This window comes from Saimiri boliviensis, chromosome 1 (assembly GCF_048565385.1).
Source record: "Saimiri boliviensis isolate mSaiBol1 chromosome 1, mSaiBol1.pri, whole genome shotgun sequence".
Classification (NCBI taxonomy): domain Eukaryota; kingdom Metazoa; phylum Chordata; class Mammalia; order Primates; family Cebidae; genus Saimiri; species Saimiri boliviensis.
Window position 1 is genome coordinate 38644279 of NC_133449.1, and position 13015 is coordinate 38657293.

General features: G+C 36.0%; 1 protein-coding gene across 4 annotated transcripts in view; it reads right to left on the minus strand.

The window, feature by feature from the left end:
- SOS1 (SOS Ras/Rac guanine nucleotide exchange factor 1) overlaps nt 1–13015 on the minus strand; it is a 134094-nt gene that overhangs the window by 52820 nt on the left and 68259 nt on the right. For all 4 annotated transcript variants that reach the window (XM_074396201.1, XM_039475304.2, XM_039475303.2 and 1 more), the window contains exons 7-8: nt 4180–4290; nt 4004–4102 (exon numbers count right to left, since the gene is read on the minus strand). In XM_074396201.1, the coding sequence (XP_074252302.1) occupies nt 4004–4102; nt 4180–4290 (210 nt within the window). The remainder of the gene's footprint in view (nt 1–4003; nt 4103–4179; nt 4291–13015) is intronic.

Here is a 13015-nt window from a genome sequence, read left to right on the forward strand (position 1 = left end):
CAGGATTGCTAGGAATTTTTTTTTTTTTTTTTAAGATGGAGTTTTGCTCTTTTTGCCCAGGCTGGAGTGCAATGGCCTGATCTTGGCTCACTGCAACCTCTGCCTCCCAGGTTCAAGTGATTCTCCTGCCTCAGCCTCCAGAGTAGCGGGGATTACAGACATGTGCCACCATGTCCAGGTAATTTTGCATTTTTCAATAGAGACGAGGTTTTACCATGTTTGCTAGGCTGGTCTCAAACTCCTGACTTCAGGGGATCCACCCACCTCTGCCTCCCAAAGTGTTGGGATTACAGGCGTGAGCCACCACACCCAGCCAGGAAATTCTTTATGGTTAAAGCAAAAGGTTGGTAGAATCAGCTATTGAGAGATGAAGCTGGAGAGATTGCTATGGTGAACTAAAGAATTTAGCCTTGTGTCACAGTTGATAGGGAGCCAACAGCATTTTTCAAACTGGGAGTTTTATGATATACAAAGACCATTCAAGGAAGGTACCACAGGCAAAAGATGCTGAGGGCCTGAACTAAGGCAATGTCAGTGAGAATAAACAGAACAGCCTATATTTCAGAGTCATTTCTGGAATCACATATTGAGGATGTGGCAGTAAGGGAGAAAGAAGAATCAACGACGGTACTCTGGCTTCTGGTGAGGGGACCCGAGTTATTCAACAAAGATATGGAATACAGGAAAAAGTACAGATTTGGGCAGGCAGGGGAAGGAGAAAAATAGTGAAGGAAGAAGGGAGTAAAATGTTAAGTTTAAGATAGCTGCAGGACAAAAAGAAAAATCTCTAGTGATGGCAATACTCGATATTTGTATTCTTCACTATATATGAAATATTTTTACATACATTATCTTAGTGGACAGAACAACCCAGTGAGAAAAGTATTTCATAAATAAAGGATACTAGGGTTCCAAAAAAGTGACTTGTTGTAGGCCACACAGCTAGTAGGCTACTGGCTAGAACTGAAGAAGAAACATCAGACTTCAACCCAGTCTAATGAGCTTTCAGGAGCCACTCCAAGCCATAGGTAAATCCTAGCTAGTTTCCAATTGTCACTGATGTCTTAGGGTTTTGCTGCCTCTAGTTGCCTCAATTTTATGCAGTCATTGCCAAGTCCAGAATTACCAACTTTAGACTGGCACCCAGGGTAACTGCAATACTAAGAAAAAAAATTTTGGAACCAGTAAGCATCATGCAGTTAAAAAAAAAGCTTAGATCCTAGAGAACTGAAAGGTTTTTTCTAGCTCATCTAGGGGAGGAACTCCCTATGATAGTTTCCCTAGGTAACATCCACAAATGCATTATATTATAAAACGGTACCGTGGGCTAATTGATTTGGGAAATCCTGAAAAACAATTAGATTGCTTTATTGTGCAGTTTTACAAAGGTTTAATACTCTCATGCACACTGAAAATTTCTAGAGGTATAATTTAAGAATGCGATGTTCCCAAACATATTTGATCACTGAATAACCTCCAACTTTTTTTTTTTAAGAGACCAGGTTTCACTTGTTGCCCGAGCTTAAGTGAGAGCAGTAATGTGATCCTAGCTCACTGCAGCCTCAAACTCCCGAAATACCTGCCAACTTTATTTAGAAACCATCTCATAAGACTAGCATCCAATAGAATATACTTTGAAAATACTACTCAATGAAAATATTTAATTAAGCAGCACACCAACAAATACAAATAAAAAATAAGTACCAATAAGTACATTAATACTGAGCGAATGTAGGAAAAAAAAAAGTGATGAGAGTCTTATGAATTAATTAGACAAAATTTCCTGCCCAATATACTGCTAACATTGCAATACAACTTAGGCAGTAATATGAAACAGGGATATACATGCTTAAATCAGTAGAAATCTTAAATTGCTAAATGATGCACTTATTAAAATTCTATTAATGCAAGTTATAATTTTAGAAATTTTAATTGCTTACTCTTGAAGGATTAAAAATTTCTTTTATATTATTAAGATGATTGTTTTATAACCTTCTGAACTTTCATCAAAGCTTCTTGGGTTCATTTGGAGGGTTCACTTGTTTTTTTGAGACAGGGGCTTGCTCTGTTTCTCAGGCTGAAGTACAGAGGCATGATCATGGCTTACTGCAGCCTCGACCTCCTGTGCTCAAGTATTCCTCCTGCCCAGGCTTTTGAGTAGCTGAGACTATAAGTGCACACCACCATTCCCGGCTAATGTTTTTATTTTTATTTTTATAGAGATAGGGTCTTGCCATGCTGCCCAGGCTGGTCTGATACTCCTGGGCTCAAGCGATCCTCCCACCCCAGCCTCCCAAAGTGCTGGGACTACAGGCGAGAGCCCACACCTGGCCTTCTTGTTTTTATTGATAATGGCCTTAAGAATTTTTATGGCCTCTGAATCATTCTGAAAATCATTACAGGATCAGGTAAGAAAAAAAAATCCCATTAGTAGAGAAACCATTAGAAAGAAAAATTCTATATAACAAAACAGCTAAGTGAATGTCCCATTCTATCTAAAGTTAGTAATAATGAATTCTTTGTAAAGACTTTACATACTAAATGCTTCCTCTCTTGATTTTCTTCTTAAGATACTCATCCTGTATTTCCAAAGACCTTAAGTGGTATGCTGTTTGAAGTCTGAAATAGATTGCTAAGAGTTCTGTCATTCTGCCTAGTGATTAAAATTACCTTTTAACTCCCTCAGTCCTTTCTCAATGTAAACATTCCTACTTGAGAAATCAAACTGAGTTCCAAATGACTACTATGCAGTGCAGAGAGATCTGAGAAAATGTAGGATGAGAGTTCCTCCAGTTTACTGTTAATAAATTCAGACTTTCTATTCATTTGTTTATGTATTACAGACAGCCCATTTTATCATCTGCAAACTATAAATATGATTTCCAGTACTATATTTTCCGTAACAGAATCATGACATTAAATAGAAGTTCTCTTTGATGAAATATTCATTTGAAAGCTAAAGAAATAATAATGCTATTAATGCATCTCTTGTTTTGTCTTTACAAGGCTAGTCCCTCAAAGGTAGAGAGAATATCACTTTGAGCTACACTATTGAATTATAATTTATACAGACTAAGGTTTCTCTTTTCTTTAATTTCAGTGTATAACAGGAAAATAAAACCCTTTCCTTTTGGTCAGTGCTTAATACTTTGAACTGTGATCAAATAGTCAATTTTTACTAAGATTATAGAAATTTGGCCGGGCGCGGTGGCTCAAGCTTGTAATCCCAGCACTTTGGGAGGCCGAGGCGGGTGGATCATGAGGTCGAGAGATCGAGACCATCCTGGTCAACATGGTGAAACCCCGTCTCTACTAAAAATACAAAAAATTAGCTGGGCATGGTGGCACGTGCCTGTAATCCCAGCTACTCAGGAGGCTGAGGCAGGAGAATTACCTGAACCCAGGAGGCAGAGGTTGTGGTGAGCCAAGATCGCGCCATTGCACTCCAGCCTGGGTAACAAGAGCGAAACTCCGTCTCAAAAAAAAAAAAAAAAAAAAAGAAATTTATAGTTTCTAAAGTAATGATAAATAGTTTAATATAGTTGCAACTTGAGCTATGAAAATCAAGTAAACTAACCTTCCTCATTACTTTGGCCTTATCCTCACACTGGGTCCCTTATTCTCACACTGAGTCCCTGAGTCTGCTGAGGTCCCCAAATGGAAACTGCAGTGCATAAATCCAAGGTTGTTTTCAAAGAATCAGCCATGTAAACAAAAACTAAAGGTACAAGATAAAAATATCTGACAATTGCTTTAAAATTCACAAAAAACAAAAATAAAAATAAAAAACAAAAAAAAATTTAAAAAACAAAAAATAAAATTCACTACTAAAACTGAAAAAAATATGCCACTCTTTTGCAGACTGATTTGCATTTGCTTCTTAACTGGAAAAAGAAAATGGATACACACTAATGTACATGGGTACTCACGTAATTTACAAATGAAGTAGCAAAAAAAATTCATCACACTTGAATATGTTATAAATCACAGTAAGTTTTCTTACCTTCAAAAGTTCAAAATAATGGAGACAGTGGTAAACAGGGGCCAGAAGCAGCCTGGGTAAAACATATTGAACAGCTTCTTTGAAACCTTCGCCTATTGACTAGAAAACAAAGTGATTTAATTTTTTTTAAGTTTGCTTTTCAGACACTGTACATCTTGATTTAAAAATTACTATACCTGCAAATAAAGTGCTGCCCCCGGCTTCGATAACTGACTAAGGAAACGATCATGAAAACCAGGCCGCAAAATATCTCGAGCATACGATTCATATGGATCAAATGCCAGTTCCTTAGAAAATAAAGAAGGTAAAACATAAATAATCTACCACTACAAACACCAAAAGATTTAATTATGGGGCACAACTATGCAAGCACAATTATGTATTTCTTTGAAAGTCTCTAAACAAAAATTATATAACTATTAATTATAATTTTAATAGAAGAGATCCCAATATTCTCAAGAGAGTAAATCAATTCTTTCTGATGAGTAACAGAATCCTTAAATAACAGCTCTCATGAAAGGTTTCCAACAGAATATTATCAACAAACACAGCCATAAGAGTGGGCAGACTTTTGGTTCTAGAAAACAAAGTTTAACTTGAACAACAAAGAATATAGATATGTACAACTAGGTAAAGTATAAACATTAGAATACTGAAGCCAGACTCTTTTTATATAGTTCTTTCTCAGTGGTGGACATGTACTTCCATATTCTGTAAACCAGAGGTAACAGTTCTTGTCATCTAAAATACATTGCTATAATTTCACAGAACAATTAAACAAAATCCAAACTGCCAAAAACTTTGCCATCATTAATATTACTTATCATTAATAAACTAAATTCTAATGGCTCAGTTAAAACTAGAATCTACTGGTTTTGAAGATTTCTGGGAAAAAAGAGAGTAGGTATCTTGATTTTAGCAGGAGAAATAGAGTCGCTACTCTTCTATCTTCTGCTCTCTTCCTGATATAAAACTATTATGAAAATGGTACTCTGGATTCTAGCATGAGCTCATTTCCATAAAGGGTAATTCTAGCAAGAGGAAGAGGACATCTAGTGGTAGCATAGTAGGAGGAGGTAGAAGGGAATAAAATAACAAAAGATGGTTATGAATTAATCAACCTTAATGTTGTTTTTTCAGATTGCTTTTTATTTTTTTTCTTTGAGACAGCGTCTTGGTCTTAGTCTGACACCCAGGCTACAGTGCAGTGGTACAATCATGGCTCACTACAACCTCTACCTCCTGAGCTCAAGCAGTCCTCCCACCTCAGTCTTCTGAGTTGCTGGGACCACAGGCACACACCACTGTGCCTGGTTAAATTTTGTGTGTATATTTTAGGGACAGGGTTTCCACCATGTTGACCAGGCTGGTCTTGATCTGCTGGACTCAAGTGATCCTCCTGCCTTGGCCTCTCACAAGTGCTGGGATTACAGATGTGAGCCACCATGCCTGACCTCAGATTGCTTTTTAAAGAATGATTGAATAGTAACACCACCAGATCAGAAATCAGAAGACATGAGTTCTGGTTGTTGCAAAATGCAATATGGCATGTAAACTTCCAAGTCATACTGGATTCCTTGAGCTGGCTCCTGGTTGACCTCCCAATTTTAACTCCTTTAACTGTCTTCTCGACTAAAAATTGCCATCATGACAGCAGAAATTGCAACCTATTATGTTTTACAGAAATTGACAGTAAGGTTTCAAAAATAACAAGAGGATGGAGTCAGGTATGAATACAGCGGATGGAAGGGAAGACTAAAAATGTGAAGAGATGCTTATAGTTTAGGCCTCTTCCAACTTAGAAATGATCATATACCACAGACATGTTTGCCCTCCTCCCCTTTCAATAAGCTCTAATTTATTATACAGTTTTTATAACTATAGGTAAAGAAAAGGCTTTATAATGTGGCTTTAAAACATGGATTTTAGAGTCATAGTTCCAATTCTGACCCTACTATTTATTAGCTGTGTAACCTTCAACAAACTACTTATTTTCTATAAGCCTGTTTCCCCATTGGAAATGTGAATAATTAGCTCACAGAGTTGTTTACAGAACTAAATGAGATATAAGTAAAGTGTTTATTATAGTGTCTGGTACAGAGTAAGCACTGCATAAATGGTAGTAGCTAGTACTATCATTTTGAAATAGCTAATCTCAAGAGAAAAAAAAATCAACAATTAACCACGAATCCAAATTCTCTTCACATAGGTTTATCCTTGAAAACAAATTTTTAGAATGGTAAGCAATTCTAACAGTTGGTATAAGTTAATAGATGATTTTATGATAGGGTCACTGTTTAAAATGCAACAAGATTCATAGGAAAATATAAAATTTAATTGTCAATACACATACTTGACAGAAAAGTACAGAGAACAGCTTAACCTAACTATACACACCATCAAACTCAAAAAAGCTCAACATTTTATAGTACCTGCCTCAGCTCTTTAGAAAAGAAATTATTACATTACAGATATAATTAATTCCTCTGAGCTCCCTTTCATAAGCTCATCTCCTGCTGATCACCAGGGGTAGTCATTATCTTGAATTTGAATCTTATCCTTCTCATTTACATTTTTATATCATAATTATATATGTATCAAAAAACAAAGCAATATAGTCTTGCATGCTTTCAAACTTCATATAAATATCATAATGTATACATTCTTCTGTAAGTTGCTTTTTATACTCAAAATTGTTTTCAAGATTTATCCATTTCGATTTATATAGTTTCTTTTATTTAAAATTGTATAATATTCTACATGTGAATATATCAGTTTTCTCTAATCTGTTCTCCATTGATAGTAACTGTTTCTTGTGTTTCATAATTACAAAAAAATTCTGTAACAAAAAAAATTCTGTAATTAGCACTTGGTATACAGGTACACCTCACTTTATTACACTTCATTTTATTGTCCTTCGCAGATACTACTTTTTTTCTTTTTTATAAGTCAAAGATCTATTGCAACCCTATGTGAAGCAAGTCTATTGGCCCCATTTTTCCAATAGCATGTGCTGATTTTGTCTCTGTGTCACATTTCGGTAATTCTCAAAATATTTCAAACTTCTTCACCGTTATTATTGAGCCAGTGTTCATTTACCGTTCTGAAAATCCTAAGGCCCTTAAGAATTATGCTAAATCTACTCTGCGTGTACCCTATAAATGGAACAGCAAAGCCTGGATGATAATACAACTGTTTACAACATGGTTTACTGAATATTTTAGGCCCACTATTGAGACTAACTGCTCAGGGGAAAAAAAAAAAAATCCTTCAAAATATTGACATTGCACCTAGAAACCTAAGAGCTCTGATTGAGATATGCAAAGAGTTGTTTCAAGTCTCTTAATACAACATCCAATCTGCAGCCCATGATCAAGAAATAATTCAGACCTTCAAGTTTTATTATTTAACAAATACGTTTCATAAGGCTGTAACAGCCATAGATGGTGATTCCTCTGCTGTCTGGACAAAGTCAATTGAAAACCCTCTGGAAAGGATTCACTATTCTAGATGCCACTAAGAACATTCATTATTCATGGAAAAGGTCAAAATATTCATATTAGCAGGAGTTTGGAAGTTGATTTCCAACTCTCATGGATGGCTCTGAGGAGTTCAAGTACTTTATAGCCTTATTTCTATAGTGAATGCAGCCTTTAAAAATATTATATATTCAATGGACTATAAGTGAGCACGGTAATGCTACCAATTTTTATGGGCTGACCTTTTATCCAACAACTATGATGAACTTGCCAACTAGTTCTAACACTATATAAATTTTCTTGGGTTTGCTATATAATTACATTGACTAAAAATAGGACAACTTTGTCTTGTCTATTCCTTTTCTGTCTTTTAGTATTGGGTAGTACTTGCTATTAAAGTGCTGAATAGAAGGCGATGGTGGTATTCTTTTCTAATTTCTCAGTTCTGCTGTAGTTTAACCATTATTATATCTCTTACAGACTTTTAGTAAATATCCTTTATTAGGTTAAGAAAGTTCCCTTTTATTCTTTGTTTGCCCAACATTTTAAAGAAATTCATGAATGAGGCCAGGCATGGTGGCTCACGCCTGCAATCCAAGCACTTTGGGGGCCAAGGCGGGTGGGTCACCTGAGGTCGGGAGTTCATGACCAGCCTGACCAACATGGTGAAACCCCGTCTTTAAAAAAAAAATAAAAATTTTTAAAAAGAAATTTATGAATGAATGTTTAATTTTATGAAACCCTTTTTCTTGAGATTCTAACCTGCTAAAGTAGAAAACTACATTAAAACTTTTTTTAAAGTTAAACCACATTAAGAATAAACATCATAAGATATATCATATTTGGTCAAATGTTTTATTGTATTATAAACTGAATTTTCATTGCCAGTTTTGTTGATGTCTGAGAATGTCTCCATACTTTTTTCTTGTATTGTCCTTATCTAGTTTTGATGAAGTGTTCATACAATCCTGATTAAGTTACCCTTCATGTCTCCACTCATTCGAACAATTTGCGAAAGAGTAATATTAAACGTTTCCTGAAGATTGGCAAAAATCATTGTCTTATGCTGTTTTCTGTTGCTATAACTGAATACCTGAGACTGGGTAATTCATAAAGAAATTTATTGACCACACTTCTGGAGGCTGGAAGTTCAAGACAGGCAGCTGCATCTGGTGAGGGCCTTCTTGCTGATAGGGAGTCTGCAGAGTCCTGAGGTGGTGCAGGACATCACATGGCAAGGGGACTACAGCATGTCAGCTCAGAGGTCTCTTCCTCTTTTTATAAAGACAGGTGTTCCATCATGGGGGCCCTAATCTGATTACCTTATCTAATCCTAACTACCTCCACAGGCCCCACCTCCAATCAATATATAAGTCTGGAGATTAAACTTCCAATACATAAAATATGGGGACACATTCAAACCACAGCATTCATAACACCTGGTGTATGCCTCAAGTCATTTGTTGAAATATACTTTTGATGCATTCATTTTTTAATTTTTTTTAACTTAGGACATTGATACTGCTGTTTTATATATTTTTAAGGGTTATTTCATTACAATTCTAAAACATTTTGAAGTGGATCTTAGTATTCTTTCACAGTAATCCCAACTACTGGGGTGGCTGAGGCATAAGAATTGCTTGAACCTAGGAGGCGGAGGTTGCAGTGAGCTGAGATCGCACCTGGTATTTGTGTTTCCTTTTTCCATTGATCAGCCATGATAAATTTTATATCAATTTCTAATTCATTAATTCTGCTCTGTTACTTCCTTACATATTATTCTCTTAGGTGTATCCTGTTCTCTTTCTTGTTTTTTGGGTTGAAAGCTTAACTCATTCATTTTTAATTATTCCTAATTTTTCAAAAAATGTGTAAAACCTTAAGCTTCTCTCTGCAGAGCTTTTGCTCCTGCTATGATTTGAATGACAGTGTCCCCTCTGAAATTTATGTTGAAACTTAATCCTCAATGCAACAGTATTAAGATATATACAATTGACCTTTGAACAACCTGTGGGTTAGACCTGCACGGATACACTTAGATGCAGATTTTTTTCATCCAAATGAGGATCAAAAATACAGTTATCTGTGGCATGCGAAACCCTCATATACGGAGAGCTGGCTTTTCGAATATGTGGGTTCCACAGGGCCCATGCAAGTTTTGCAGGGCCAATATGGAACTTGAGTTTGTGTGGATTCAGGTATCTGAGGGCAGTCCTAGAAACAATTCCCCACAAATACTGAGGGATGACTGTGTACATACACACTCACTCTCTCTGTTATCCCGTGGTATGAGTGAGGGATCCCATGCAGATAACAAAATCCAGGGATGCTCAAGTCCCTGATATAAAATGGTATATTTGCATATAACCATCAGAGGATCCCTATATTACTTATATCTAATATAATGTACATTATGTAAAGAGCTATTACACTGTATTTTTTAGGATATTGTAATGTACGCTCATGTAATACATTGTAATGTGCTGAACATTATAGTATGTTAGTACACATAGAACTATCCTTTTTTTCTCTAAAAGTATTTTCAATCCAGTCGGCTGAATCCACAGATGCAGAGGCCATGGACATGGAGGGCTAATTGAGAGAGAGAGAGAGAGAAAGAGAGAGAGAGAAAGGGGGGGTGGGGGGCTAATTCAGAGCGAGAGAAAGAGACAGAGAGAGAGAGACTGTGTGTGTGTGTGTCTGTGTGTGTAAAATCAAATGTGTTAGTCTAATCTTCTGTAGCCTTACTAATCTTTTTTTCTGTTTGATTTGTTAATTTCTGATGGACATGTGTTAAAATGTCCTACTGTGGTAGCTATTTTTTTTCATTTCTTGTAAGTCTGTCAATTTCTACTTATATGTTGAGGCTTTATCAGCAGCTGCATACACATTAATGGTTGTTATATCTTCATGATAGTTTCCCTCTTGTTATTAGGAAGTGTTCCTCTTTTTCCCTCCTCAGTGCTTACTTTGTGTAATTTTATCAGTTAATTTAAATTAATATTGATATACAAGTTTGACTTGTTTTTAGGTTAGGATTTTTCATCCCTTTATCTTAAAATATTTCTGTGGTTCTGTTTTAAGAACCTCTTGTAAGCTGCATGAAGTAGATTTTTTAAAAATCAAATATGTGGTTGGATTTTTTAAAGATCATCTTTTATCTTCATTATCATTGTTTTTGTTTGCTTCATTTATTCTTTCCTATTATCAGTGAAAATAATAAAAAAGTATTACTATAGTTCTTTTCTCCTTAGCTATACATTGTAAGCTACAGGTACTATTTCTGTTATTTGATTTTCCTCAATGTTTTTCAAAACAAATAGTTACCTACACATTTTTCAAAAGTCATTCTTTTATCACAAACACAAATCCACTTTACATACTGTTCATTTTGTTACTGATACATAGAAATATAGCTTAGCTTTTCCAAGACAAAAAACTTTAAAAAAAATTTTTTTAACTATTCGGCAATTCATTAAATTTATTAATACATTTACTAATATTTATTTTTATTTTTTGAGACAGTGTCTCAGTCTGTCACCCAGGCTGGAGTGCAGTGGCATGATTCTGGCTCGCTGAAACCTCAGCCTCCTGGGTGCATGTGATCCTCCTACCTCATGCTCCAAAGTGGCTGGGACTACAAGCATATATCACCACACCTGTATAATTTTTTATTTTTATTTTTATTTTTGAAGAGATGGGATTTTGCCATGTGGCCCAGGCTGCTCTTAAACTCCTGAGCTCAAGTGATCTGCCCACCTTGGCCTCCTGAAGTGCTGGGATTAGAGGTGCAAGCCACCAGGCTACATCTACCAGTTTCTTTTTCACCATTAGTTATTGTATTTCTTGACTTTACTCTAAGTAAAACTTTCCTTCTTGTTAAAGAACACAATTCAATATGTCTTATAATGAATGAGTGTCTAGAGGTAGTAAACTCTCTTGGTCACTTTATGTTTGAAATGGTTATTTATTTATTCCTTTTTCCTCATTGTTGATAAATTCAGGTGTAACTTTATATAAAGTCTGTAATTTGATGACTTTTAATATATGTATACAATGCATTTCTGTAACCACCACCCAGATAAAGAAATAGAACATTTCTAGCACCTCAGAAATCTCCTTCATGCTTCCCAGTCAACCACTATTCTAATAATCTGTTTCCAAAGATCTTATATACCTGTTTCTGAACTTTCCATATGTCAATATAATACGTACTTTGAGTCTTATTACACTCAACATTATGTTGCTGCTTTTATCTGCAGTTATTTTTTATTGCCATATAGCATTTCCTTGTGTGAATATACCACTAATTATCTTTTATGAATAAACCTACTGTGAATATTCTTAAACATGTCTTTCAGTGAATGTAAGCACTCATTTTTGTTTAGTATAGGCCTAAGAGTTAAAATGTTGGGTCATAGGGTACAGTTGTATGCTTAGCTCTAGTAGACATGCCAAACAGTTTTTCAAAGTGACTGTGACAAATTACACCCTAGCCCCGATCAGCAAGGAAACTTCCAACTGCTCCATGGTTTTAAATTGCATTTCCTTGATGAATAACAATGTTGAGCATCTTTTGTGTGTGTGAAGTACCTACTCAAGTCTTTTGCCTATTTGCTAAAAAGCAAAACACTGAAGTTTTAGTTATTGATTTGTAGGCATGGAGATTTTTGTTTGTTTGTTTTTTAAGAAAGTCTTGCTCTGTCACCCAGGCTGGAGTGCAGTGGTGTGATTTCAGCTCACTGCAACCTCCACCTCCCAAGTTCAAGCAATTCTCCTACCTCAGACTCCCAAGTAACTAGGATTACAGGAACCCGCCACCACACTCAGCTAATTTTTGTATTTTTTCAGTAGAGATGGGGTTACACCATGCTGGCCAGGCTGGTCTTGAACTCCTGACTTCAAGCAATCCACCTGCCTCAGCCTCCAAAAGTGCTGGGACTACAGGCATCAGCCATTGTGCCCAACCCAAGATTTTCTCTTTATCTTTAATGTTCTCTATTTTCACAGCCATGTTTTTAGCTGTGTATTTTTATTTATCTTGAGCAATATTTGGAATTCATTTTTGATCTGGGAACTAATGCTTTCATTTCTTGAAAATTATCCATTTTTATCTTTTCAAATATTATTTCTCTATCACTCATTGTCTGGAACTCCTATTAGATATATACTAAACCTCTCAGTGTATCCTTATTACTTGCTTTTTTTTTGAGACAGAGTCTCATTCTGTTGCTCAGGCTGGAGTGCAGTGGTGTGATCTAGGCTCACTGCAACCTCCATCTCCTGGGTTCAAGTGATTCTCCTGCCTCAGCCTCCCAAGTAGCTGGGATTATAGGCATGCGCCACCACAGCCAGCTAAATTTTGTATTTTTAGTAGAGATGGGGTTTCACCATGTTGGCCAGGCTGGTCTCAAACTCCTGACCTCAGGTCATCTGCCCATCTTGGCCTCTCAAAGTGCTGGAATTACAAGCCTGAGTCACCACGCCCGGCTATCCTTATTACTTTCAATATTGTTCTTTCATATTTCTTATC